This window comes from Gracilinanus agilis, chromosome 2 (assembly GCF_016433145.1).
Source record: "Gracilinanus agilis isolate LMUSP501 chromosome 2, AgileGrace, whole genome shotgun sequence".
NCBI classification, from domain to species: Eukaryota; Metazoa; Chordata; class Mammalia; order Didelphimorphia; family Didelphidae; genus Gracilinanus; species Gracilinanus agilis.
In genome coordinates, this window is record NC_058131.1 from 717,422,477 (window position 1) to 717,447,777 (window position 25,301).

The following is a 25,301-nucleotide window of genomic DNA, read 5'->3' on the forward strand; positions in this document are numbered from 1 at the left end:
GGAAGGAAGGAAGGAAGGAAGGAAGGAAGGAAGGAAGGAAGGAAGAAAGGAAGAAAGGAAGGAAGGAAGATTCAAAAAATAGTTACTAAGTACAATATTCCAGGCATTGTGCTAGGTGTCATCTATACAAAGACAAGGAGCTTAAATTCTAATTGAAGAAGACAACAGAAACAGGTAAACGAGACTGAAGAAGAAGATATGTGCTGTTGGAGAGCATAGTTTGAAAATTCCTGAGAAGTGCCATGGGTGGCCTAATACTGGGCAAGATAACTCAGATATCAGAAGTCAAGGTCCCAGAGGCAGAGTCCAAATTTTGTCTGGGGAAAAAATGAGGAGGATGGCCATTAGAAGATGCATGGTGGCCAGAGACACTTGTACAAGTCAGGGGGCAAGTCCCCTTTTTTTTTCAGGCTCACAAACCTCATTTTAAGACCAGTGGAGCACAAACTCTTACAAGTATAACCAAAGCTGGGAAGACTTTGAGTTGACGACACTCTTCCAAGAATCAGCCTAAATTCAGGGAGGTTCTCACCACTTGCCAAAAGGAGATAAATTTCTTGCTCACATCACTTGGGGTTCTTAACCAGTTCCCAATAGGATCAGTGAAAGTCTTCATTGGTGGGGAAAGTAACCACACAACCAAGACACTGATGACATTGTGCTAAAATCTCACTTCATCAGGTAGAGATGTGTCAGCATGCCAGGCAGGGACAGCCCTCTGGTGCATGTAAGGAATACCAAAGAGCAAATATCTTATTTTGAGCGTATCAACATTTCTAGAAACATATATGCTAAAGGGCCCCTGGCTTCAGGATGATGAATTGATTGTGTAAGAGAGCAAGGTTGGATATCTGAATCTATTGACCCCAAGGCACAGTCAACTCAAACAACACTAAATCTAGCTAAATTTTCATTGATGACCTCCAAGGAGCAGCAAAGGACATACTCATCACATTCTCAAATGTTACAGAAGACATATGTGACTGGGGGAAATTTTTGAGGTCACATCATCAGCCTAGAACAAGAACAAGAGAGGAACAAGAATCCTCTCTACCACATACCTCAATGTGTGAATTTGCAACTTTTATTCACAGCTCCTAGGCTTGGGATGAGCAGAAGTATACTACCCCAGGGGCAGCTAGGTGACTTAGCAGATTGACAGCCAGGCTTGGATTCAAGAGGACCTGAGTTCAAATCAAGCCTCAGATACTTCCTAGCTATTTGACACTGGGCAAGTCACTTAACCTCTGTTGCCCAGCCTTTACCACTCTTCTGTTTTGGAACCAATATTTAATCTTGTTTCTAATTCAGAAGGTAAGGGTTAAAAAAAAAAGATAATGATAACAGCTGCCCCAACCCTTCTCTTCCCCAAGTTAAACATCCTCAATTCCTCCAGGTAATCTTCTGGTGCATGATCTCAAGGCTTTTTACCATCCTGTTTGACGTCTTCTGGGAAGTTTCTATCTAATCGATACCCTCCCCAAAACTTCAAAACTTAACTTCATTTTACAAAGATGATTTAAACTACCACTTCCTTCATTTGGAAGATAATGACTCTCTTTTATAATACATCAAATCTTACTAGCATTTTTTTTTATTTCTGTGAAACATGGAAGTCTTATATTAAACTTACAATCCACTAAAATTTTCAGCCAATTTCCAGAAGTGCTTCTAGATCGGGGTCTTCCCTCCATCTTGTTCTTATAAGTTAATTTCTCAACTCAAATTCAAGAATTTACATGTATAAATAACCAAATTTGATCTTTTTCTATTTGGCCCACATTCCAAGTTACAGAAGAGTGCCATCATCATACTCAAAAGATCTTGGGAATTTGAAATATGTTCCTAAAAACAGAATTAAAAAGCGAGAAGGTTAAAAACTTAGGATAGCTGGAAATCTGGCTAGGCATGGCACAGCATATTAGGAAAATGAATAGAGAGACACAGGCGACTGAAAGATCAAATTGTAGGGTCACTATCGGAAAAGGCAATATGGTGTACCACCAAAGTATATTCAGAAAATGGGAAGTGATTCTGTCATCAAATTCTCTTTTTGTCCTCCCCTAAAGAACATCTGGCTTTGGTCACCATTTGTGAAGAGCACAAGGTAAGTGGAGAACAATTCTAGAAGAAGGACCAGTTGGAATTGGAATTGGATGATGAGTTCAAACTCATGTAAGACACCTGCCTCCCCTGGCCTCATCTGCTCATCTACAAAATGAAAGAGTTGGACGAACAGACATCTGATGGCTCATTCAGCTCTAGATCCATGAAGGTGGGATCCTTTGATCGGAGAAATAGAAAATTAATCCTGTGGGGAAAGGTCATTGTACGTGTAGGGCAACGGTCGGCAACCTTTTTGGCTGTGAGAGCCATAAACACCTGTGGAAGGAGGAGGATGGAGGCAGAAGGCACTGGAATAGGGGCAGGGGCTGAAGGGCCCCCTGAGGCACATCCTGGGGCTCTGCCTGGACTGGTTGGTCTGGAGGTGGAGCCAGATATGGCTCGAGAGCCATACGTTGCCCACCCCTGGTGTAGGGACTCAAAGCTCAGCTCAAGCAAAGACTCCCTTGTGTGATTGTGAGCGCTCCACAATATCTGTCAGGGCCTTGGTTTCTTCTTCTATGCAGGAAGAGGACTGGACTACGACATGATCCCCAAGATCTCTTCCAACTCTCGACCTCTGATCCTAGCTTCATCTAGGAAAATGGTCTCGATGTTCCTGGAAAGTGACGAAAATATGGGCTTCGATTCAAATGGGAGATTTCTGCTGAATTTAAGTTGAAGACAACGATGGCGATAAATCAACGGGCTGAACTGCCCAGGGCAGCTCTGAAGTCTCTTTTCATGGAGATATCCAAGAGGGAAGCATTCTTCGCTCCTCTCTGTAGGCCATTCAACAGTGGACAAGGCATAGAACCTCTGGAGCTTCCTTCCAAATCTATGGATACTCCAATGGTGGGAAATCCTACCTGAGAAAACCTACCCTGGAAGCGTATCTAATTCCACACTTGGAAAATAGACCTTAAATGTCTAAGAGATGGCAACATCCCGACAGATTGTCAACACCAGGTAGGACTTGAGCATCAACCAAGAAAGGGTGGCAAAAGCACTGTAAAAGAGTAATGACCACGACCAGAAAATCATGGGGAAATAAAGGAAAGGGACCTTGGAGACAGTCTAGTCCTAGCTACTGATTTTACAGATGAGGAAACTGAGGCCCCGAGGGGTGGAGGGACTTGTCCTGAGCTAGCAAGGGTTAGGAAGCAGGCTTTGAATTGTGTGAGTGCTTGACAAAGTTCTTGTGATGAGCACAGGCCCAATATGCTCTAATGAAGTCTTCCTTGTAGAAGCGATTTTCTTCTTACAATTGGACATTTTATTTAAAAATCAAATTTATTTTATTTCTAGCTAACACCGAATCCAAATAAAATTAGCATTTCCATATACACTGTCGAAAGAAGGAAGTGATCAGACAGGAAACTCCAAAATCTGTTATGCAGAACTAAGCTGTTTCAATAGTGCTCATTCCTGCAAATTCACTCGTGAGATCGTCTCGTTTGTTGTGGGAAAGCTCTCTTTATTTTTCCTGTGAAGTCGCTGCTTGTAGGTGGGTGGGTGAGTAGTTGGAGCGCGTGATTCCACAGCCTCACTCCAATTCCTAAAAACACAGCGTGGAATCGACCCCGAGATCAATGTTCGTGGCACTAAATCAGAGCATTGCAGGTTTAGAACTGAAAAGGACCTCAAAGATCTCAAAAGTTTGTTATCCAACCCCTTCATTTTACAGATGAGAAAACTGAGACCCAGAGAGATGAAGAGACTTTAAAGGTAGTAATAATTGAGGCAGGATTTGAACTCAGGTCCTTTGACGATCAACAAAGACAATATTCTATCCATTACATAATATTGCCTCTCTGTCTACGAGTTGGATATAGGCTTTGGGAAGGTCTGATAAAACTGGAAAAGATTTCAGTAGAGGCTGCATAATAGATATTTAGAGCTTTTGTGTTAGTATTCTCAGCACTGAGTACTTTGCCAGGCCTACAGTAAGTGCTTAATAAATGCTTACCGTCCAGATTCGACTGGGCTGGGCTCTTAAGAGACTGCATATGAAGTATTAGGTTCAGTTCTACACACCAAATTTTAGAAAGGAAACAAGGCCCAGGCCTAAGAGTTGGCAGTGAGGGCTCTGCCCTCCACATGCTCACATTTGATTCATGCAATGTGGCATTTGAGCAGAGAAGTATAACACGGGTTCTGTTCAATGTTTTGAATTTTTGTGCCTGAGTGTATTGGGTAGATTATTGGAAATTTCCAACAAAAGCTACCAACACAGGAGCTAGTATCCAACCAGGGCCAACCAGGAGGGCAAACGAAGGGCTCTGAGTGCTTGACATATGTGGAGGAGGGGAAGGAACTGGGCATGTTTCACTTGGGAAAAAAAGTCCCCAGGCCAACAGGAATGATCGTCATCTTCAAGTATCTGAAGGGCTCTCATGGGAAAGTGGGAAGATGGAACTGGTCAAGCGCTGGTAGGCCCCAGAGGGCAGAACCAGGAACCATGAGCAGGAGTTACAGAAAGAAATTTGCTGCTGGGAAAATGTGGTGAGCCATGAGAGACACCCAAAGAGGGATGAGTTCCAGAGACCTCCTCCCCTTCCTTAGAGGTCTCCAAGCAAAAGCTGTGGAACCACTTGTCAGAGATGTGATCGTGGGGGTTCCTTTGGTTATACTTTGAACTAAATGACCACTGAGCTGCCTCCCTACTGATTCTTTCCATGATTCTGTATCTTACCACCCCCTTGGGTGTCTATCTCATATATCACCATTGGAAATAGCTCCTCTCTCACCTAGGTGCATGGGGTAAAGCAGAGAGGGCTAGCGTTGAGAGTAAAGAAGCCTGGAGTTGAATGTCGCCTCTGTTACTCACTGGCTTTATGACCATGGGCAAGTCCTCTAACCTCTTCCTATTGCCTCACTCACTGAACAAGAATAACAAGTTTCTTAAGTACTTACATCTTAGAAGTACTGGAAGGAGGGTTTTTCAATCTTTAAAATGCTACAGAAATGTGAACAATTATGTCTCCCCAGCTTCAGCTTTCTTCTCTCTGAGATGAAGGAATTGCACTAAAAACATCTCAAAACTCCTGTTCAGCTTGAAATAATTATCTTGCTCTGAAAACACAGTTCATGGGTACACACACGCGCGCGTGCACACACACACACACACACACACCCATACATGCACCTGTACATGGCCTAGCCATCTAAATCTCTAGCCACTAGGAGATTTCTTTTTCTGGGGGCTACCCTGCACTGTTTTCATCTTACAGCTGTTGCCTATCAACAAGAAAAACATCCTTTTTCAGTCCAGACATTTTCCCATAACGAAAGGCAAAAATAAACCTTTTAATGCCCAGGGCAAAATATTCAGAAGGCAGAGGGCAGTGAAAACACGGTGCATAGACATAGAGACCCAGAGAGAACATACTACAAGATAGAGAGACCTACAAGATGGCCCTGTCGGAAGTCGGATGTGGTCATTGCTCCTCAGGAGGAGAAGGATCCATTTTCTCCAAAGTAGCATTTTATTTCTTCTTTATAAGCCATTCCACACTAAGCAAACTACAGCTCACTTAGAAACCCTTTTTGACCATAAATCAGATTTTGTGTGTGTGTGTGTGTGTGTGTGTGTGTGTGTGTGTGTGTGTGTGTGTACTTGGATGTTAAAGAAAATGATGCTAATTTAGTTTCTGGTAAGGAATTTTAAAAAGAAACTTTAAAAGTCAAGGTACTGGCTGTTATAGATCGTTTGGACTGAAATTAATAAGGATTCCAAAAGCATTGCTAGGAGAAGCATTGTTTCAAGAAACACTATTGTAAGAAATATCACTTTAGGAAACACTGTTTCACTAAACATTGTTATAAGAACCATTGTTACAAGAAACATTATTTAGGGAAATAGCATGAGAAACATTCGTTTATGAAATGGCACAAGAAACATTATGGAAAACATTGTTTCTAAAACCATTGTTACAAGAAATACTTTATGACAAACACTGTTATAAGAAACAATGTCACAAGAAGCATTGCTCATACCACTATTTCCATTCTATTCAGCAAAGAAGATCCATAGCTGCCTCGTACCCAAGGTCCGGTATTGGGTGGTGGCACTACAAAGCCCTAAACTGCCAGAGGCTCTGCCCTCCTGGAGCTCACATCTTATCTGGGAGGTCTGGCAATTGTGCAATAAGTATAACAAGATAAAACGATCAAGAAGAGTCCCTTCTGCAATAGTAGAGCTTTTGCATTTCTGTGCCTGTGTGCATAGGCTAGGCTGTTGAAATTTTCAGATAAAGCATGACCACCATTTGCTGTTTCCTCACATCTGAAAGTGGACACCCATCAGGCTGAAATATTGGTTGAGAAAAAGAAAAGCTGCGGATCAGTTACGTGGGCAATTCATAGCGATCATCCTTCTGGATTTCCTTTCTGAGGGGCAATATCCACCAATTGTTCCCAAATAATGGGGTTTGTCATTGTTCAATCGTTTGGTTGTGTCCAGCTCTTCATGACACTGTGGACCTCCGCTCTCCATGGGATTTTCTTGGCAAGGATACTAGAGTGGTTTGCCACTTTCTTCTCCAGTAGATCTAGTGGATATTTTGGTCTTCCTGATTCCAGGTAACCACTGAACCCACAGCTGCCTGGTGTTAGTATTCAGTTGTGTCTCAGTCTTGTCTGACTCTTGGTGACCGTATTTGGAGTTTTCTTAGCAGAGATACTGGAGTGGGTTGCCATTTCCTTCTCCAGTTAATTTTACAGATGAGGAAACTGAGGTAGCATTAAGTGATTTATCCAAGATCATGCAACTAGTAGGTATGTGAAGCTGAATTTGATCTGGATTGAGTCTAGACTCCAGGCAGGTTCTCTATCCACAGTGCTACCTAACTGCCCAAAACAGTGAGGAAGCAATTCCTTCAAATGAAGTCTCAGGTCAGCAAGGACAGACTACACTCATTCTAGTATTCAGAAGAGGGTCTCAAAAGTTTACTCCTTTGCATATTTTCTTTTCTCCATTCATTGTTACAATAAACTGCATCCCAGCTTTAGCCAAATCTTGCTGGTCACTAAGAGCATGTTGATAGCCCTTAAGGCAGACAGGAACTTCCTGTCAAAGCAGCCCAGCCCAATTCCGATCTTTCTCTCCTTTGGCCAGATAGAAACGGTGTCCTGAATCAGGAACAACTTGAGCAAAGGAAGTCTAAGAACGAGGAGAGCACAACAAGGAGGTCATGCACTCTTGTAGCGTGTTAACAGGCATCTGCACCATCAGCCAAGCAGGGCCAAACCACCGGAGAGTCTATCAAGAACGAGAACTCCAGACGGGCCATATTCCCGGTTCTCATTTTTCTTTTTTGTTCCTGTCACAGCCATCCTTCCTTTCTCCTTTCTTCCCCTCTCAGTCTACAGTTGGAAGACCTGTCAAAACCATAATTTATTGATCGAGCCAGGCTGTGAAAATGATGTAGAGTCTATCCAAAATGGGAGATTTCTCCCCGAACATTATCTCATTATCCTTTGGCCTAGATCGGGTAAGAGCTTAATATAGTTGTAATCTGGCTGTTCCAGAAAATAGCAAAGGGTTTCTCTTTAACCAAGGTGTATTTGTCATTGCTGACATTCAATACAATTAACCAAATTAAGCTGATGGGCTGACACCATAATGACTCCATTTAGGAAGGCCGGCACTCAGACATTTAAAGAACAACCTGGGTCTGGTGTTTGGGGACTGGCCCCACGTATGAGGTGGGTGATAGCAGCAGCTGACCTACTCCCCGCCCGATGGAGAGCCTAATTTAGATGGTTATTTAAACTTCAGTCTCTAAGTGAAAAAAGGGGCTAATGCCAGCCAGGATTCAAACAAAGAAGAATCAAGTTTGTTCTTCTTGGTCCCAAAAGAGAGACCTAATACCAATGAGCGGAGGTTGCAGATTGGCAATTTGGGGTCTGATGAAGGGAAAATATCCTTCCCATTAGAGTTCTCTATCCCCAAATGGAACAGAAAGCCTGGAGGTGGGGACCAGTGAGTTTTCCTTCAATCCAAAGCAAAATGGCTGCTAGTCAGGTCTGTAAGAGAGGAGAGGCTTTTTCAGGTCCTGGCTGGACTAAATGGCCTCGGAGGAACCTCCTAATAGGAAATCCTGACACCTACCTCCCTGTCTCCTGCCTGTCATCTGCAATCCATCTCAGACACAGCTAACAAAATAATCTGGCTGTGGCCCATATCGGACCATGTCACTCTCTCCTGCTCACAAGCCATCAGTCGCTTCCTGTCGCCTCTACAATGAAATACAAATATCACATCCTGGTATTTTGGACACCCAGTCATCTGAACCCAACCAACCTCTTTAACTTGACTGTGTAATGATAGAAGATGGTATCATCTAAGCTCCAAACACAATTGACAACAAGTCTTTTTCCCAAAAAAACTTGCCGTTTCCCCCCGTATTTGGAGCTAGGAAGCAGGACAACAGGTCACAGAGAGAAGTTGTAAAGAAGTAAGTTTTAGTTCAATACAAGAAAAAGCTCGTAATAATTTCACCCTTCCCAGCAAGCGCCATGCTAAGATTTGGGCACACAAAGGAAAGCAAAAACAGAGCCCCTGCCCTCAGGAGTCTCACAGTCTAATTAATGGGAGAGACCACACAGAAAGGGCTCTGGACACAGAACATTTCTGTTGAGGATTAAGTGGAGGGGGTTCCTCAGAGGGAAGGCACCAGCAGTCAGAGGACACCAGGCTGCTCCAGGAGAAAGGGGGCCTCCGTCTCCAACCAGAGATATCTGGAGTTGGCAGAAAGGATCGTGGTCCAGCTATGGGCAGGACTGAATGACCTTCCAACTCAGCAAGTCTGTGGAAGCAATTGTTCTAGGAGAAGGCATGAAGCTTGCCCCAAGCTGCGTTTTTCATTGCGCTCTCACTAATTCAGAGCCAAATTCGAGACATGCAACTGGCTTCATAATGAAATTGTTTGCTTTCTGGTGAAGAGCTTCCTTGTGTAATTAATGCCCCCATTCCTCCAGGCATTCTTATGACAACGACTTTGCTTTATGCTCTCTTTGCATGCAGAACATAATTTCCCATTTCAAGGAAGGAGAGAATAAAAATCTCATCCCTGACACATATTATGGGAGGCTCATTGTAACCATGGCATTGGAAGAGGGCTCTCCCCATTGGAGCTGAAATTGCTTCCCCTCTATGGGCTACATAAAATGGAGAACATGGAGGGGCTTCAGAGGTTATTGAGTTTAGCCTATTCGTTTTACAGAAGAGGAAACTGAGGTCTAGGGGGTGGAGGCAGCTGGCCCTGGGGCACACAGGTAGCAGAATCAGGTCCTGAATTCAGGTTCTCTGATGATGCCCCCTCCCTTCTGCCACCACCCCTCCCCACATGCACACACACACACCCTAAGGGTGTGCCCTCAGCTCCTCCTAGCACTTTGCTCAAATGTCTCCTTCAGACTCATCTCCTTCTCCCAAGGAGCACAGCCATTTGGGCACACATTTTTCTCCTCCAAAAGGCTCTAATCTCCCTGTACAAATGTCTGTGGACTTTACCTATTGCCTTGGGCATAAAAGGCAGTTACAAATGCTGGGCTGCTTGTTTGTTTTGCTTTCATGTGCCCTGTATAGGTGGATTATATATATTTCTGTCATGGAATCAGTGATCAGGCCCCTTCCCCTCTTCTCAGGAGAGAGCTGGGGAGGTCTCCGGGGTCCTGTCTGGTGCCTGGGGATGGACTGAGTCTGGTTCCTGTCATTGACCCTTTCTTCTTCTTTTCAGGGGGTGCTCGAGGAGGGCAGCTACACAGGAAAACGGTGATGCCCAAACAGAAATCCTCACAAAAGACAGAAAATGTTCCAGAAATGCTAAAGATGGACCAAGGGGAGGAGCTGAACTGAATTGTTGTGTCCGGAAGGCAAGCCGAAGGCTCTGCAAACATTAGGTGTTGCTTAAACATTCTGTCTCATGCCTGGAGTATGACCAAAGGAAATCTCCCTTCCTGAGGGTGACCCTATGGTATGGTGGCCTTAGAGCGAGGAAGATCAAGCTTGGAGTCCTGCTTCAGACAGTAACTGTAGGACTCTGTTCAAGTCACTTCACTTTTAAGGTCCTCAGTTTTTTCCTCTGTAAAACAAGGGAATTGATCTTGATGACCCCAATGGTACCTTTCTAGTTCCAAATATCTGATCTCTAACCCTAGTACAGTGATTCCCAAAGTGGGTGCCACCGCCCCCTGGTGGGTGCTGCAGAGATCCAGGGAGGCGGTGATGGCCACAGGTGCATTTGGGGGCGGTGAATAACTGTAACGGGGAGGTGATAATATGTGACAGGGGGGTGCTAAGTCATATTTTTTCTGGAAAGGGGGCAAAGTTTGGGAACCCCTGATCTAGACAAAGGAAATGATTTGATTCCAAAGCCTGAAAAGGTAGGTCCCCAAGCAAAACCTTTAGGGAAAGTCTGGGCATTTTTACTTAGGACAGAAGGAGAGGCAAAGGAGCTGGCACCAGTTCGGCGCTGTGGCACAAGATTCCATCCCAGCAGTTGAGGACGCGGCACGAATAAGATCACTGGCCTGGATCCTGAAATCCGGAAGTGTCCTCCCCACCCCCACCCCAGCCAGGGACACCTCTGGCAGCAGCTCCTCGAGATTTCTTCTTCTGGTAGGTGTAACGGCTCTACTCTCCCATCCTCAACAACCCTTGTATGTTTGCTCTTAATCCAAACCATCTGGAAAGGGGCTGGAAGTCCACGTACTCCCCCTCCTTTCTTGGAGACAGACTTGAAAGTGCGCCCCCGCCCTGAGCTCGGGCTGTTTGCCTTAAAAGGGCAAAATATCTGGAGGAAAAAAAAAAAAAACAAAACAAAACCTTGGGCTGGCTGCACAGACACAGCATACCAGAGGCAGGGAAGCTCGAGGCCCAGCCTGCTTTCCCAACAAGTGTTAGCTCAGCACATGCCCACCTAGGAACGGCTGGCGCCAAAGGACTCGCTTCTCACCTGTGGCACAGGGCTGCTCTCTTGGCAAGCAATGAAAACAGGGGAAATGGAATGGAAACAGCAATTACTTCAGGTGGTGGCGACCACAGGAGAGCTGGGATCCCCACGAAGGACAACCCATTCAGCCCCCTACCTTACAGATGAGGAAACTGAGACCTAGAAAAAGAAATCACCTTGGTCTGGGGGGCAGAGGTTTGAACGCTGGTCCTAAAAAGTCAGGGTTCTGGGCTGGCACAAAATAATAGAGAGCATTGACAGCACATGAAGGTCTGGAAAAGGCTCTCCATGTTATCTCATTGCATTCACACAACAAAATGAGAAAGCACTAACCACTGGACCTCTTTTCTGAGCTGCTGAATATGTCACCCGGCAACAGACAAACCCAAGGCCAAAGAGGAAGCTGGCAGTTCCAGATGCCAAAAGTATTAGAGTAAATGTAACAAGGGTGGCCAGGAGGCCTAGAGTAGGGAAGACTCATCTTCCCGAGTTCAAATGTGACCTCAGACACTAGCTGGGCAACCCTGGGCAAGTCACTTGACTTTGTTTCCTCATCTGTTAAACAAACTGGAAAAGGGAATTCAAGTATCTCTGCAAAGAAAACCCCAAAAGGGGTCACAAAGAGTCAAACACAACTGGAAAATGACTCTACAGCAACAGAAACAAAATGCAATCATTCGGGTCCCTAGAAATCAGATGGATTTGGATGGGCTTATACTCTCTCCTCACCTCTCTATATACCCATGAAACTTCCCTGGTCCTCCCTAAGAATAAATGTTCTCTCGCGCCTTCAATCTTTTTTTTTAACCCTTTACTTCTGTGTATTGGCTCATAGGTGGAAGAGTGGTAAGGGTGGGCCATGGGGGTCAAGTGACTTGCCCAGGGTCACACAGCTGGGAAGTGGCTGAGGCCAGGTTTGAACCTAGGACCTCCCGTCTCTAGGTCTGACTTTCAATCCACTGAGCTACCCAGCTGCCCCCTCATGCCTTCAATCTTCCTAGAGCTCTTAACTTAGGTTTTCCTTCATGCCTAGGACTATCTACCTTGTACTGTGCATGCCTGGGAACATGGTCTACCACTTCCTGATACCTTGTTCCCTCCAGTAGAATGGAAACTCCTTGAGAGTCAGAACAACTCCCACAGTGCCTGGCATGTAATAATTATTTGATAAATGCTTGGTTGATTGAGAAATGTTTTTAATGGAATTGAATATTAAACCAATATGCATTTTAAGCACTTGCTATGGGCCAGGCACTGTGCTAGGTGCTAAGAAAAAGGAGGAAGGAAGGAAGGAAAGAAGGAAGGAAGGAAGGAAGGAAGGAAGGAAGGAAGGAAGGAAAGGAGGGAGGGAGGGAGGGAGGGAAAGAGGATTCTTACCTTCAATAAGTATACTCGCATACTTTCTATTATGGGACAAAGTAGTTCAGCTCATTAAGTAAGCTCTTCAGTATAAGTTGGTGTTAGCCAAACAAAATGAAGGGACTTCTTCCCCCACCCACAAGAGTTTATCTGAGGCCTTTACTAAAACAGAGGCCAGGGAGAAAGGGGAGGTGAGAATCTTGCTATTTAAAACAAGCCCTCTCATTCTCTCCCCCTCCTTACTCTTTCCAGTCTATTCCTTTGTCCTAAACTAAGCAGAGTCCCCAAGGCACCAGGGTCTATTTTCTGCCCTGGGTCTCTTCTTCCCCTAAATGCCACGCACCTGGAACTCAGGGGGGAAGAGTCTGTCCATGCTGTTCTCTTGAGTCCTGCCAGCCTGTCTGTCCTATGGCCATGCCTTAGCCCTCTGCACTAGGGTTTGCTTGCAGGTGGCCAGGTCTGCTCTAGAGTCAGACTCAGTATTTCTCGGTGGGGGGAGAGACTGAGGAAAGCATTCTTAACTGGCACGGGGAAGGAGGAGGAGGAACTTCTAAATTATTTTCCTGACCGCAGCCCTCAGGAAGGATCACTTAACCCAACTGTCTGCCCTGTGATAATACCAACGGCTTCCTGAACCCTGCACCAACCAAATATCTTTTTTTAACCCTTTTCTTCTGTCTTAGGATCAATACTTGTATTTGGTTCTAAGGCAGAAGAGCAGTAAGGGTTAAGGCAATGGTAAATGACTTACCCAGGGTCACACAGCTAGAAAAGACCTGAGGCCAAATTTGAACCTGGGACCTTCTGTCTCTAGGCCTGGCTCTCAATCCTCTAAGCCACCTGGCTGCCTCCTCCAAGGGTCTTAAAGAAGGAGGCTTTCATTCATGAAGCCATTCTAACTCAGATTTTCATTTGGTCTCTTCTCCCATCTCCCTTAGAAGGCTTAGTTTCCCATAAGACTCTGCTCAAGCAACACTTGCCCCTCTCTGGAGCTTTGCCTGCTCCCCGTCCCCAAGCTGCTTCTGCGTATACCTAAGAGGCGTTTCCTGCAAGAGAATGTAGACTCTGTGAGAAGACACCGATCCATGGTCTTCTTTGTGTCCCCAATACCTGGAGATAGACAACACATCACAATAGGCCTGGCCTGCATCACGATTTCCTTAGCATAGAAAACTCTCAGATGAGAAAACTCCCTCTAACTCAATCTTCTCTTCCATTGAAAGTTTAAGGACTGAGGCAGTTAGGAAGCACAGTGAATAGAGTGCCAGACATGGAGGCAGGAGGTCCTGGGTTCAAATCTGGCCTCAGACACTTCCGAGCTGTGTGACCCTAGGCAAGTCACTTCGCCCCCATTGCCTAGCCCTTAACTGCTCTTCTGTCTTGGAAAAGATATTTCTTATTGATTCTAAAACAGAAGGCGATGGCTTATAAAATACAGTCTGAAAAAGAATTGATATTAAGACAGAAAGTAAAGGTTTAAATTTAAAAAAAAAAAAAAAAGGACTGCCTGGAACAGTGAGACATCAGGGCATCTGCCTCAGGTCCTAGAGCCAGGATGTACATTGCAGGGACCCCACCCAGAGGCCAGCTCTCTATTTCAGTGTTACCCCCAGAGAGGGCACTACTACAGGCATTCATTGACATCGTTCCCATTTTTCAGATGAGGCCGTGCCTAGACCACTCATAATAGGGGCTCTTCCTTCCCCTTAAATCTCCAGCCCTCGTGACATGGTGGCCAGTGTCCTCGCTGCCCTCCTCTGAAGCTCCCCACTTCTAATATAAGGGAAACAGGCCTCGCCTCAACTACACACCAGCATTTTTATCTCAGCTCTTACCTTAAGCCAAGCGCATGGATGATTTAGTGACAAAACTCTCACCTGCCAGGAGGGAGGGCCACGTTTGGGGAGGAAGAGTATGATGTACTGAACTTATAGGCTGAAAGATCTGAGTTCAAATCCTGCCTCAGGCATTTACTATTTTTGCAACTCTGAACAAGTCGTTGGCCATCCCTGTACCTGAGTTCACTCATCTGTAAAATGGGAGAGGGGCAGCCTCGATGGTGGCCCAAATCCCTTCTATCTCTAAATCCTAATCCTTAGATCCTGTGAACATAGAACAGAAGGAAACAAAACCCATTATCTTTTTACAAAAGAGGCAATATGGGGTAGAGAAGAGAGTGATGCTCCGCCCTTTAGGCCCACCTAGTCATGTGACACTGAACAAATCAGGACCCTTTTGGAGCCTCACTCTCCATATCTGTAAAATAGGGATAGTAAGACTTGACTTCCCACCTCACTCATCTGCTAGAGCAGCGGCTCCCAAACTTTTTTGGCCTCCCGCCCCCTTTCCAGAAAAAAATATTCCTTCGCCCCCTGGAAATTAATTTTTTAAAATTTTAATAGCAATTAACAGGAAAGCTAAATGCCCCTGTGGCCATCACTGCCTCCCTGGATCACTGCAGCACCCACCAGGGGGCAACAGCACCCACTTTGGGAATCATTGTGCTAGAGGGAAATCCCTTTTTGTCAATAAAGAGAGAGCAGTGATAATTATTCCTAGCAAACAGTTTGAACCAATCAGCTAGCATTACAGAGGGGAGAAACCAGAAATGGAGTCAGAAAGATCTGAGTTCAAAACCAACCTTAGACACTTACTAGCCACTTCACCTATTTTTGCCTCCATTTCTCCTTCGTTAAAATGAACAGATTAGACTGAGAGGCCCCTAAAGGTTTCTTCTCCCAGTGATTCTACGAACTAGCCCTCTGGCTTTGAGCACGTCTCTTTCCCTGTCATGTTTTCAGTTTCCTCATCTGTCTAACACCCGCTCTCTGAGATCCCTTCCTGAGCCTGAGACTCAGCTTTTGTCTCTGGACAAGTCTCTGGACAAGGCTTGGTGGGGCTGGCCTGGTAAGTTCCTCTGAGGTAGTCTTGGTATGGAGGAATGCCAGGATGGGAGAATTAGAAGGAATCACAGAAGCCATCTAGTCCACTTCATAAAGGAAAGGAACATGCAGGGAGCCCATCCCCAGGGGCCAGGTAACCCATCAGCTCTCACACAGTCCATCCTGGGTGGGGGAAGCTCTCACTGTTAGGTCCTGACATCTGGCCATTGCAACTTCCTCTCAGTGTTCCTGGGTCTGCTCTCTGGGGCCAAAAAGCAAACCAACAAACAAAACCAGTCCAAATCCCTCTCTATAAAATCGCTCTCGTATTTGTCATTGTTCAGTCATTTTAGCCATGGCCAGCTCTTTTTTTTTTTAAACCCCCACCTTCCATCTTGGAGTCAATACTGTGTATTGGTTCCAAGGCAGAAGAGTGGTAAGAGTATAATGGTAATGGGGGTCAAATGACTTGCCCAGGGTCACACAATTGGGAAGTGTCTGATGTCAGATTTGAACCCAGGACCTCCTGTCTCTAGGCCTGACTCTCAATCCACTGAGCTACCCAGATGCCCCCCTTGGCCAGCTCTTGATGACCCCATTTAGGGTTTTCTTGGCAAAGACCCTGGAGTGATTGGCCAAGTATCTCCAGCTCATTTTACAGATTAGGAAACTAAGGCAAACAGGGTTAAGCAACTTACTCAGGGTCACACAGCAAGTAAATGTCTGAGACCAGATTTTAATTCAGGAAGTCTGAGGCCAGGCACTCTATCTATGCAACTGAGCCACTCAGGTGCCCATGTCTTTGGATGCTTAAGGAAAACTCTCACACCCCACGCCTTCTCTTCTCTAGTATCAAGAGACACAGTTCCCCCAACTGATCTTCAAAGGACATGGACTTAAGACACTTCCCAGTTGTGGCTGCCCTCTTCTCATCAGCTTATCACATCAGGAAAGAGCTCAAAGCACCTGTTTTCCATCTCTCATCCTGCTCCTTAGAAGTACAGGTAAGATCTCTTCACTCTTTGGGAGTCTCGCTTCTTGGGCTATCCCATGGGAGGGGCTGGGTTCAATGATCTCCCTCCCACATCCTGTGGCTCTGAATCCACTTCCTTCCTGGCCCAGGCCTGCTCCCTCCCTTCCCCCCCCAGTCCAGTACCCACAGGCTCACTTCTTCCCACTCTCCAGCTCTGCCTTTTTATATTAATAACGAGGATTATAAAACCTGCACGAGATGACAGAAAGAAGAGAGACTTGCAAAGCGCATGGTCAGTCCCACCTTTGACTGAACATCTGTTTCATGTTGCCGGGGCCTGTGTGCTGCTGTTGATGCTAATCACAGCTCCAGAGGTGGGGGAAGATGGATAGCAAGAGGAAGTAGTTCCTTTTCTCTTTTTTCTCATTTCAGTCGTCTTTAGAGAGCTCAGACAAAGCGCATATTCTTCGGATTATAGGTTCATCTATTAGAGTTTAAAAGTCTACTACCACCTCCATTTTACAGATGAGGAAACTGAGGCCCAGAAAGGTTTTGTGACTTAGTCATAGTCAAACAGCTAATAAGTGTCTGACACAGGACATGAACCTATGTCTTTCTGGCTTTGAATCTAGAATACCAACTACTAGACCATCCTGCCTCTCAGAAAACAGAATGAGAGATGTGCCAAAGGACATTGGTGCCTTGATGGATGGTAAAAAGACTAGACACGGCCTCAGACACTTCCCAGCTGTGTGACCCTGGGCAAGTCACTTGACCCCCATTGCCTACCCTTACCACTCTTCCACCAAGGAGCCAACACACAGAAGTTAAGGGTTAAAAAAATTAAAATAAAAAAAAAAAAGACTAGACAGAACTGGCAGCTTCAGGTGACCAGCAGGCCAGCTTCCTCACCTCAAATAAAAGTCAGAATGCCACAGAGCTGATCACACCATTGGCTGCACCTGACTAACCTGCTTATTTCCCTTCGAACCTGCTCTCCAGATTCAAGTTGGAAGGTTTGGCATTGGTGATACCAAGACTAGTTCTAGAGGACAGACAGTGGCAGCCACAGCAGAGGTAGCAGGAATGTCATCCTTCTGTAGTAGATTGTGGTTGCTAGGAGACCACAAAGCCCTTCCATTTCTTAAAAAAAAAATGTGACTCTCTACCTCCTCACCTGCCAAAAATATAATGGAAGCATTGCCTGTGAAGCCCTGCCTTGTCCACTAAGGATCTAAACCCTGTACTGGAATGACCAGAAAGGCGGCGAGATGCCTTAGAGTAGGGCCCAGGAGGATAAAGAAAGCGCCCACCGATGTCCTTGAGGCAGTCTCTAACCCTCTTCTAAGGAAAGGTCTCTTGGTGTTTGCCTCTTACATCTCCTTTGAGAACGTGTCACCACATCCAACTGCCACCAACACTCTCAAAGGACTTCAACCCAGAGTGAGACATTCCCTGCTCCCATTTTAAGTCCATCATTCATTCAGCAAGCATGTATTAAGCACCTGCTGTATGGCAGGTACTGGGTGATCCAGAGAATATGAGTCAAATTTTCAAATAATACCAGAATTAAAAGAATGTACTTTAACTACCTCCTCTCACACTTCCTCTTCCTCCCTCCCCTTCCCACCCCCAAAAAAAAGGAATTTCAAAGCATTGGCTTCCAATTCTGTGTTCCTCTTCCCCCTTGGCTAGAACCCTGGAGACAATGTGCTTTTGAGGTGACTTGCCTGGGCTGTGAAACTTGAGGACCTCAATGAAGGTGGGTTGGAGAAGAGTCGGAGGAGGGGCCTAGCATCTGAAGGGTTGGCACACGGAAGAGGGATGCCACTTGTCCTGCCTGGCCCCAAACTGCAGAATTGGAGAAGAGAGGTGTGCAAGTAACTGTGCAAATTTGAATAAAAGGCAAAGCCTCTTGGCTCTTTAAGCTATTCCAAGGTGGCATGATCTGCTGCCTTGGGCAGGAGGAGCGTCTTCCTCACTGGAATTCTTTATGCTAAGGCTAGATGGCCCCTTTCTGAAAGACTTCTAGGTAGAAAAGATGGTCACTGAGGATCCTTCCAACTCAAAGATGCAGTGATTCTCAAAGGAGAAGAAATTCCCTTTTCAGTTTCAACTTTCCCTACTGGTTGAAAATCAACATCATCTCATCTCTTTGATTGTTGTTTTTAAACCCTTATCTTCCATCTTAGAATCAATACTGTGTATTTGTTCTAAAGCAGAAGAGTGGTAAGGGCTAGGCAATGGGGGTGAAGTGACTTGCCCAGGGTCACACAGCTGGGGAGTGTCTGAGGCCAGATTTGAACCAGGACCTCCAATCTCTAAGCCTGGCTTTCCGTCCACTGAGCCACCCAGCTGCCCCCTCCCCTTTTCTATTATAATGATAGTATCAGGAAGGATGAAAATCTTGCCTTGGATAGTTATTGGATGGATAATAACTTTTGTCAATAGTAAACTGAGCCAGTCAAATATCTCCAAAGTTTTCCTAAAATACTGTGTCAATCCTCCTGCATTCATCTCAACCCTTCTTCCAATCAACAGAGAGTTTGATGGAACTGCATCTTGGTAGATTTTCTCATAGCAGAAAAGACAAACATTTCTGGAGGCTGCCCGGTGACACAGTAGGTAGAGTGCTGTGCCTGGAATAAGGAGAACTGGAGTTCAAGTCCTGCCTCAGTTTCCCATATGTAAAATAGTGATAATAAGAGTAGCTACGACTCAAAGAATCATTGTGAGGAACAAATGAGAGACTATTTGTAAGGACTTTGCTGGGTGCTGGTAAATAGTAGGCACTTTAGAATAGCTTATTACCTTCCCTCATTAAGCGCTTAGTAGGTGGCAAGCATTCTGCCCAGTGCTGGGCATGTGAAGAAAAGCGAAAAGAGTTCCTGCCCCCCAGGGAGTTTATATTCAGTATGTCAGGCTATAAGAGGCTGCACTGTTTCTTTGTTTAACCTTCTCTGGAATATAATTGCCACCACCCCCCCCCAGGATGACCTTAACAAAGTATCATGCCTGCCAAAGTAGCCTGCTGGGAAAAATACAGGACCTGGAATCAGCAAGACCTTGACTAAAAATCTGCCAGGGGCCTCTACTAAACCTGTGGCCATGGGCAAATTGACTTATCTTTCAGAGCCTCAGGTTTCTCATCTGTAAAATGGGAATAATGATCACAATAATTCCTGTAACACCTACCTTCCTGGGAATGACAATAATGAGAATCAAATGAAATGATGGACATAAAGGCATTGTGGACTATAAAGTGCCATATAAATGGTATGTCCTCCTTAAGCAGATTTCTCATAAGAGCTATATTTTTGCAACTAACAATTTTTTTTATTCCCCCGGGGAAATAACAAATTATATCAGCGGCATCCTTTCATCCCCAGGGCTACCGAAAGATAACCTCAGACACAGATCAGTGACTTTCCTTGAAAAACAGCTGCCTCTGGAGTGAAAGACAGAAAGAGCAAGAACAGGACAGAGAAACACTAATGGCTTAGGAGAGTCACTGACATCTAGAAAGAAATAAGCCAAAGAACATGCAGGTCGAGGTACAAAAATGAGAAACGATCCACCAGACAACAGGAATTTGTTAAATGCCTCCTGGATACCAGGCACTAGGCACGAGAGATGCCAGGTGCTAGAGATACAAGGGCAAGGCACGACATGACCTCGGCTCCAAAGAGCTCGTATGCTACTGGGCGAGAACTCTTTGATGTTGGGTGACAAGGTTTGGGGACCAAAATATTTTCAATGATTAGATGAAATCTGAGTCTTTAAACAAGGTAAAATGAAATGAACTTACTAGTCTATGTATCAGTTACATCAAATATACAGTAGGGCTCTTCATTACCGACAAATCATGCTATGCAATGGCCTTTGCCTTACACGACAGAGAATGTCTAGCCTTTGCATTGGCGAGCCTCCATATCTGGAATTCATTTCCTCCACCCCCTACCTCAACTTCTTAGCATCCCTGTTGCCCTTCAACACTCAGTGGCAATACTATGTTTCTTAGAGATGTCTTTAATTCATATCAAAATAACTTTGGGGGGCAGCTGGGTAGCTCAGTGGATGGAGAGTCAGGCCTAGAGACGGGAGGTCCTAGGTTCAAATCTGGCCTCAGATACTTCCCAGCTGTGTGACCCTGGGTGAGTCACTTGACCCCCATTGCCCACCCTTACCGCTCTTCCACCAAGGAGCCAATACACAGAAGTTAAGGGTTTTAAAAAAAATAACTTTGTATGTATTTATTTCTATTTATATGCCATTCCTGCCACCCCTATGCCCAGAATATAAGCTCCTTGAGGACTAGAAAAGTTCCATTTCGATTTTTATGTCCTGATACAACATAGTGGTCTCTTAATCAGTGTGGTTGTTGAATACTGAATGAGAAATTTTTAAAAGTTTGCAGGAATTGTCCACAAATTTCTTTCTAATTCAAAATAGGCAGGCCTGTCATCTAAGCCCTCATTTGATTATTTGGTGGCAAGAGAATACAGATTATAAATCGGCTCTTCCAGCTTCTGTGCCACTTCTGAAGCCCAAGTATTTTAATATCTATTTCTATGGGAAATGTATGCCGGCCTCAAACTATTGCCTGGCCTTTCCCAGAAGGCATAAGTGTGGGTCAGTTCCCAGTAACCACACGGGTCCAGAGCCCTCTGGAGAGAGCTCTCCCTCCCCCCACCCTTTCCCCTGCTCCAAAGAAAAGTTGAGACGTAAGTTCAAACAATCAAAACTCAGTTGAGCCATCCAAGAAAAGTGGCTAGAGTTGGAGTGAGAAAAAAAAAAATACGAGCCAACCTAGCCCCAAGAAGTGAGAGCTGTGAAGAGCTCAGGGAGGAAAGCTTGAGGATGGACTGCTGGGCAGGGGGAGTGCTGAGGCAGGACACCTGAGGAGCCACGATGAGCAGGAAATGAAAAGGGAAGAAACAGAAAACAAATGTGGCCTTGGAACTGGCTTCTGGGGAGAAACAGATTTGAGCAACTGGTGCTGGTTCCCCTTGGACACTCACCTGAATCTTTGGAGGGATAGTTTAAGACCTACCCCTTCGTCTAAAGTAGTGATTCCCAAGGTGGGCGCTACCGCTCCCTGGTGGGTGCTGCAGTGATCGCCACAGGTGCATTTATCTTTCCTATTAATTGCTATTAAAAACTTTTTTAACCCTTAACTTCTATGTATTGGCTCCAAGGCAGAAGAGTGTTAAGGGTGGGCAATGGGGGTCAAGTGACTTGCCCAGGGTCACACAGCTGGGAAGGTTCTGAGGTCAGATTTGAACCCAGGACCTCCCATCTCTAGGCCTGGCTCTCCATCCACTGAGCTACCCAGCCGCCCCCAATTGCTATTAAAATTTTTAAAAAATTAATTTCCAGGGAATTTTTTTCTGGAAAGGGGGCGGCAGGTCAAAAAAGTTTGGGCGCCATTGGAAAGCCTTGATTTTGACCAGACAATACCTAAAGCTACCAACGCTGAAAAATCAACAGTGGAACGTGTGTGGCCGTGGGGAATATAACAACAAATTATTCAGATCAAAACTGAACTGGGAACTTATGCTTATTATTCATCAGCCTTCCCCATGCTTTCCAGAAATCAGACATATCAAGGGAGCTTAGATAATCTTTCCCACTGCATGTGGGATCTGACCTTTCTCCTGTGCCATGTGTACTTTACCAGCTAAAGAAATCTCCCTTTTTCCTCTTCTTACTGAAAGTGTGAAAGAAAACACACACACACACACACACACACACACACACACACACACACCCTTCAAGATTTGTTCAAGATGAAAAGACCCTGAATTATGATCCTATCCATAAAGTCTTTAGGGAACACTGCACTTGTTTTTTTTAAACCCTTAACTTCTGTGTAATGGCTCCTATAGGGGTGGAAGAGTGGTAAGGGTGGGCCATGGGGGTCAAGTGACTTGCCCAGGGTCACCCAGCTGGGAAGTGTCTGAGGCCAGATTTGAACCTCGGACCTCCCGCCTCTAGGCCTGAGCTACCCAGCTGCCCCCATGGGAACACTGCACTTTGATGACTGGCTGACTCCTCTGGAATCTTGTCTCCCGGTTAGGGAAACAGCCCGAAACAATGGCTTGATTCCACAGGTGAGATCGGTTGTATGCAGAGTTGAAATGTTTGTGCCTCTTTGAACTCTCTTGCAGCCAATCTAGTCCTCCAGAAAGCCCAGCAATAAGGCGGCGACTCTCAGACTTAGCAGACTGCCCCACTGCTCGCTGCTAGCCACAAGCACCTGCTTGTAACCCGCCCAGAGTCCCAAAGCTATTTCCCGCTGGGCTAGTTCACCCGCGCGGTCACGGCTATCCATCACTCTGCATCGGAAAACAATTGCGCTTCTCCCCTTCCTAAAACAAACCAAAGTTTTCTCTGCAGCAGCCGCAGGTGCCACCGAAGCGCTCGGCCTGGGGCCGCTCTCCAGCCTGGAGGCTGCTTCTCCATTATGCAAACTTGAACCAGGAGGGAGATGACCCCGCGCCTCATTCGAGGCAACGAGCATGCGTGTCAGGGCCGAGATTTCATTTAGCAGAGAAAGTTGAAGGGAGTTCAGGTCACTCTGCTCTCCCAGCCACAACTGGCAGGCAAACTAGCAGGTCAGAATGCAGAAACGCTTAGCTTGGCCAGCCCCTCCCCACCCCCTCCAGGCTCAAGCTGGGACACAAAGAGCAGATGAACTGAGGCTGGCTGACGAGCACCAAAGGCAGCACCCCTTAATTACGTGAGCAACAAAGGCATCGGGGTGGCATGGGAGAGGCACAAGGCTGTTTATTCTAAGCTAGCAGTTCAGTAAGAGCCAGGAAGAGGGAAGCCCCCATTCCCTCCCCTTAGATTAACCTGTTGTAGCATCTGTAGTGAAGGGAGGATGCAGGATTATGTAACACACATCCCCAACCTAGTACTCCACCGCTCGGCAGAGGAGGAGAGGCAGCCCCGTATAGTAAATAGAAAGCCAGGGAGGTGGATTCTCCTCCTGCCCCACGTCGCTTCAGACGTGCCTTAGGGCAGCGAATTTACTGAGCAGAGAAAGTTAAAGGGGGCTCAGGCCACTGATCTCCAAGCCACCACTGTCAAAGCAGCAGGTCAGAATAGAGAAACGTTTAACCCGGCCATGTTCTCCCCACGCCTGATTGTGTGACCCAAAGCAGCCACTCAGTCTCTCGGGGCAACCAGGCCAATTTCCGGTCACTCTAAATTTTAAAAAAATAATAATAATAAAAGTGGAATTGCAAACCTCCGCTGGTACAGGGAGTTAGCACACCAGGAGTTCTTTACGTGGATGGACAGAGAGGGAAAGCCAAGCTTGTTTAATATCCTTCCTTTCCCCCCCTCCCCCTCCATCATGTCACAGGTTAATTGAAGTATCCTGTCCTTGCTCGCTTGTTTCTTATTTGATCTCCACTTTATAATGATGAGATTTTGGTCTGTCCCCCTGATCCTTCCTCTCTATCTCTCTGTGACTTTCTGTCTCCGGCTCCCTCTGTCTGTCTCTCTATTTGTCTCTCCCCATCACCCACCCCCATACTCTCTTCTCCTGCCGCTGAGATCGGGGCTAGCCATTCAGGGCCCAAAATAGCCAGTACGAGATGGATCAAAGTAGTGAAAAAGAGTCACAAGAGACCACTAAGCAGCCCATTTACAGCTGGGATCAGGGCAAACACACCGACGTGCATTTCCCACTGGAAGTAATGGGGTGGTTCTGGAGCTCCCTCCCTTCCTTCGGGGGGACTGAGATGGAAAGGGCATCTCCGGGTTGCAGCCTGCCTCTGTCTTTCTTTGAAGCAAATGAAATCCAATTCAAGTCATCAAGACCCTTAAAAACAAGAACTAGCTGGAGGATACATTTACTCCTTAATTATGACAGAAAGCAGAGATCCGGAGAGTTGCGACATGAATCACCCAGCACGGGGGAGAAAGGAGAGGCAAGCGCGGAAGCACCCCGAGTGAGCCAGAGCTGGTCCAGTTCAGCTTGGACCTTTGCCTTTCTCTGGCTGGACACTTCTAGCTGCTTGGAGACTTGGATACGGGAGGGGGGAGGCTCGCTCTTTGCACCTACACGTACATCTGTTCCTTGTGAAAGCTCTGTTCCAAGAGATTTCTCTCGGCTTTCTGTCACCCTGTTTCGGTCTATTTCGGGCTCCTTGTGCCTCTGTCCACTCCCCCCTCTCGGACCCTCTCTCTGCTTCTCTCCGCTTCGGTACGTGTAGCTGCCCCTCTCTACACTGGCACGGCCACATACTAAGGCAAAGGCAGATGCGAAGGTAACCCGGGAGTGAGGCGACGTGCAACAGACTGAGGGGCATCGGGGCCAAGTAACGCTCGGCCCCTCTTTAGGGAGACGAGGAGGGACTAGGGAAGCATCGGAACAGACGGAGGGAGGGAGCTGTGGGAAGCCGGTGGGCAAAGCATCCAGGCATGCAGGCAGCTCACCCCGGAGCAACGCAGACAAGCCCCGAGAGTCCAGCCGGGCTTCTCCCGGTGGGGCTGCGAGCGGCGCCGCGCCGCTCAGCCCAGCTCAGCCCTGCGAACGCCCTCCCTGTCCCCCTACCCCCACCCCACCCCCGGCCCGGCCCGGCCCGCTTACTGGGGGCTCTTGGGGTAGAAGGGCAGCGTCACGTGGCTGAGGTCCTGCAAGTCGAAGGCAGTGGGCTCAGCGGAGATCGCCTGGCGCTTGGTGCGGGGCTCGCCCGCGCCGCCCCCCGCGCCGCCCCCCGCGCCGCTCCCCGCGCCGCCGCCAGCGCCGCCGCCGCCGCGGGGCTGCTGTGCCGCCTGCTGCTGCGCCGCCTGCTGCGCCTGCTGCGTGGCGGGCCGGATCACGGAGCGGTACTTGTCCAGCTCGTTCTGCAGCTTCTGGATAAGCTCGTCCTTCTGGTCCAGCTCGAGCTCGAGCTCGTCGATGAGCGCGTCGCGCTGCCTCAGCTCCTCGATCTTCTCCTGGAGCGCGTACTGCAGGTCGCGCAGCGTGCCCATGCTGGCCGCCGGCCCCTGGCTGGGGCCCCGCAA

General features: G+C 46.7%; 1 protein-coding gene across 1 annotated transcript in view; it reads right to left on the reverse strand.

Moving 5' to 3' along the window:
* PRKG1 (protein kinase cGMP-dependent 1) overlaps positions 1 to 25,268 on the reverse strand; it is a 1,248,761-nt gene extending 1,223,493 nt beyond the window's left edge. Inside the window, exon 1 of the mRNA XM_044660333.1 lies at positions 24,883 to 25,268. Within this exon, the coding sequence (XP_044516268.1) occupies positions 24,883 to 25,268 (386 nt within the window). The remainder of the gene's footprint in view (positions 1 to 24,882) is intronic.
* Positions 25,269 to 25,301: the final 33 nt, after the last annotated feature.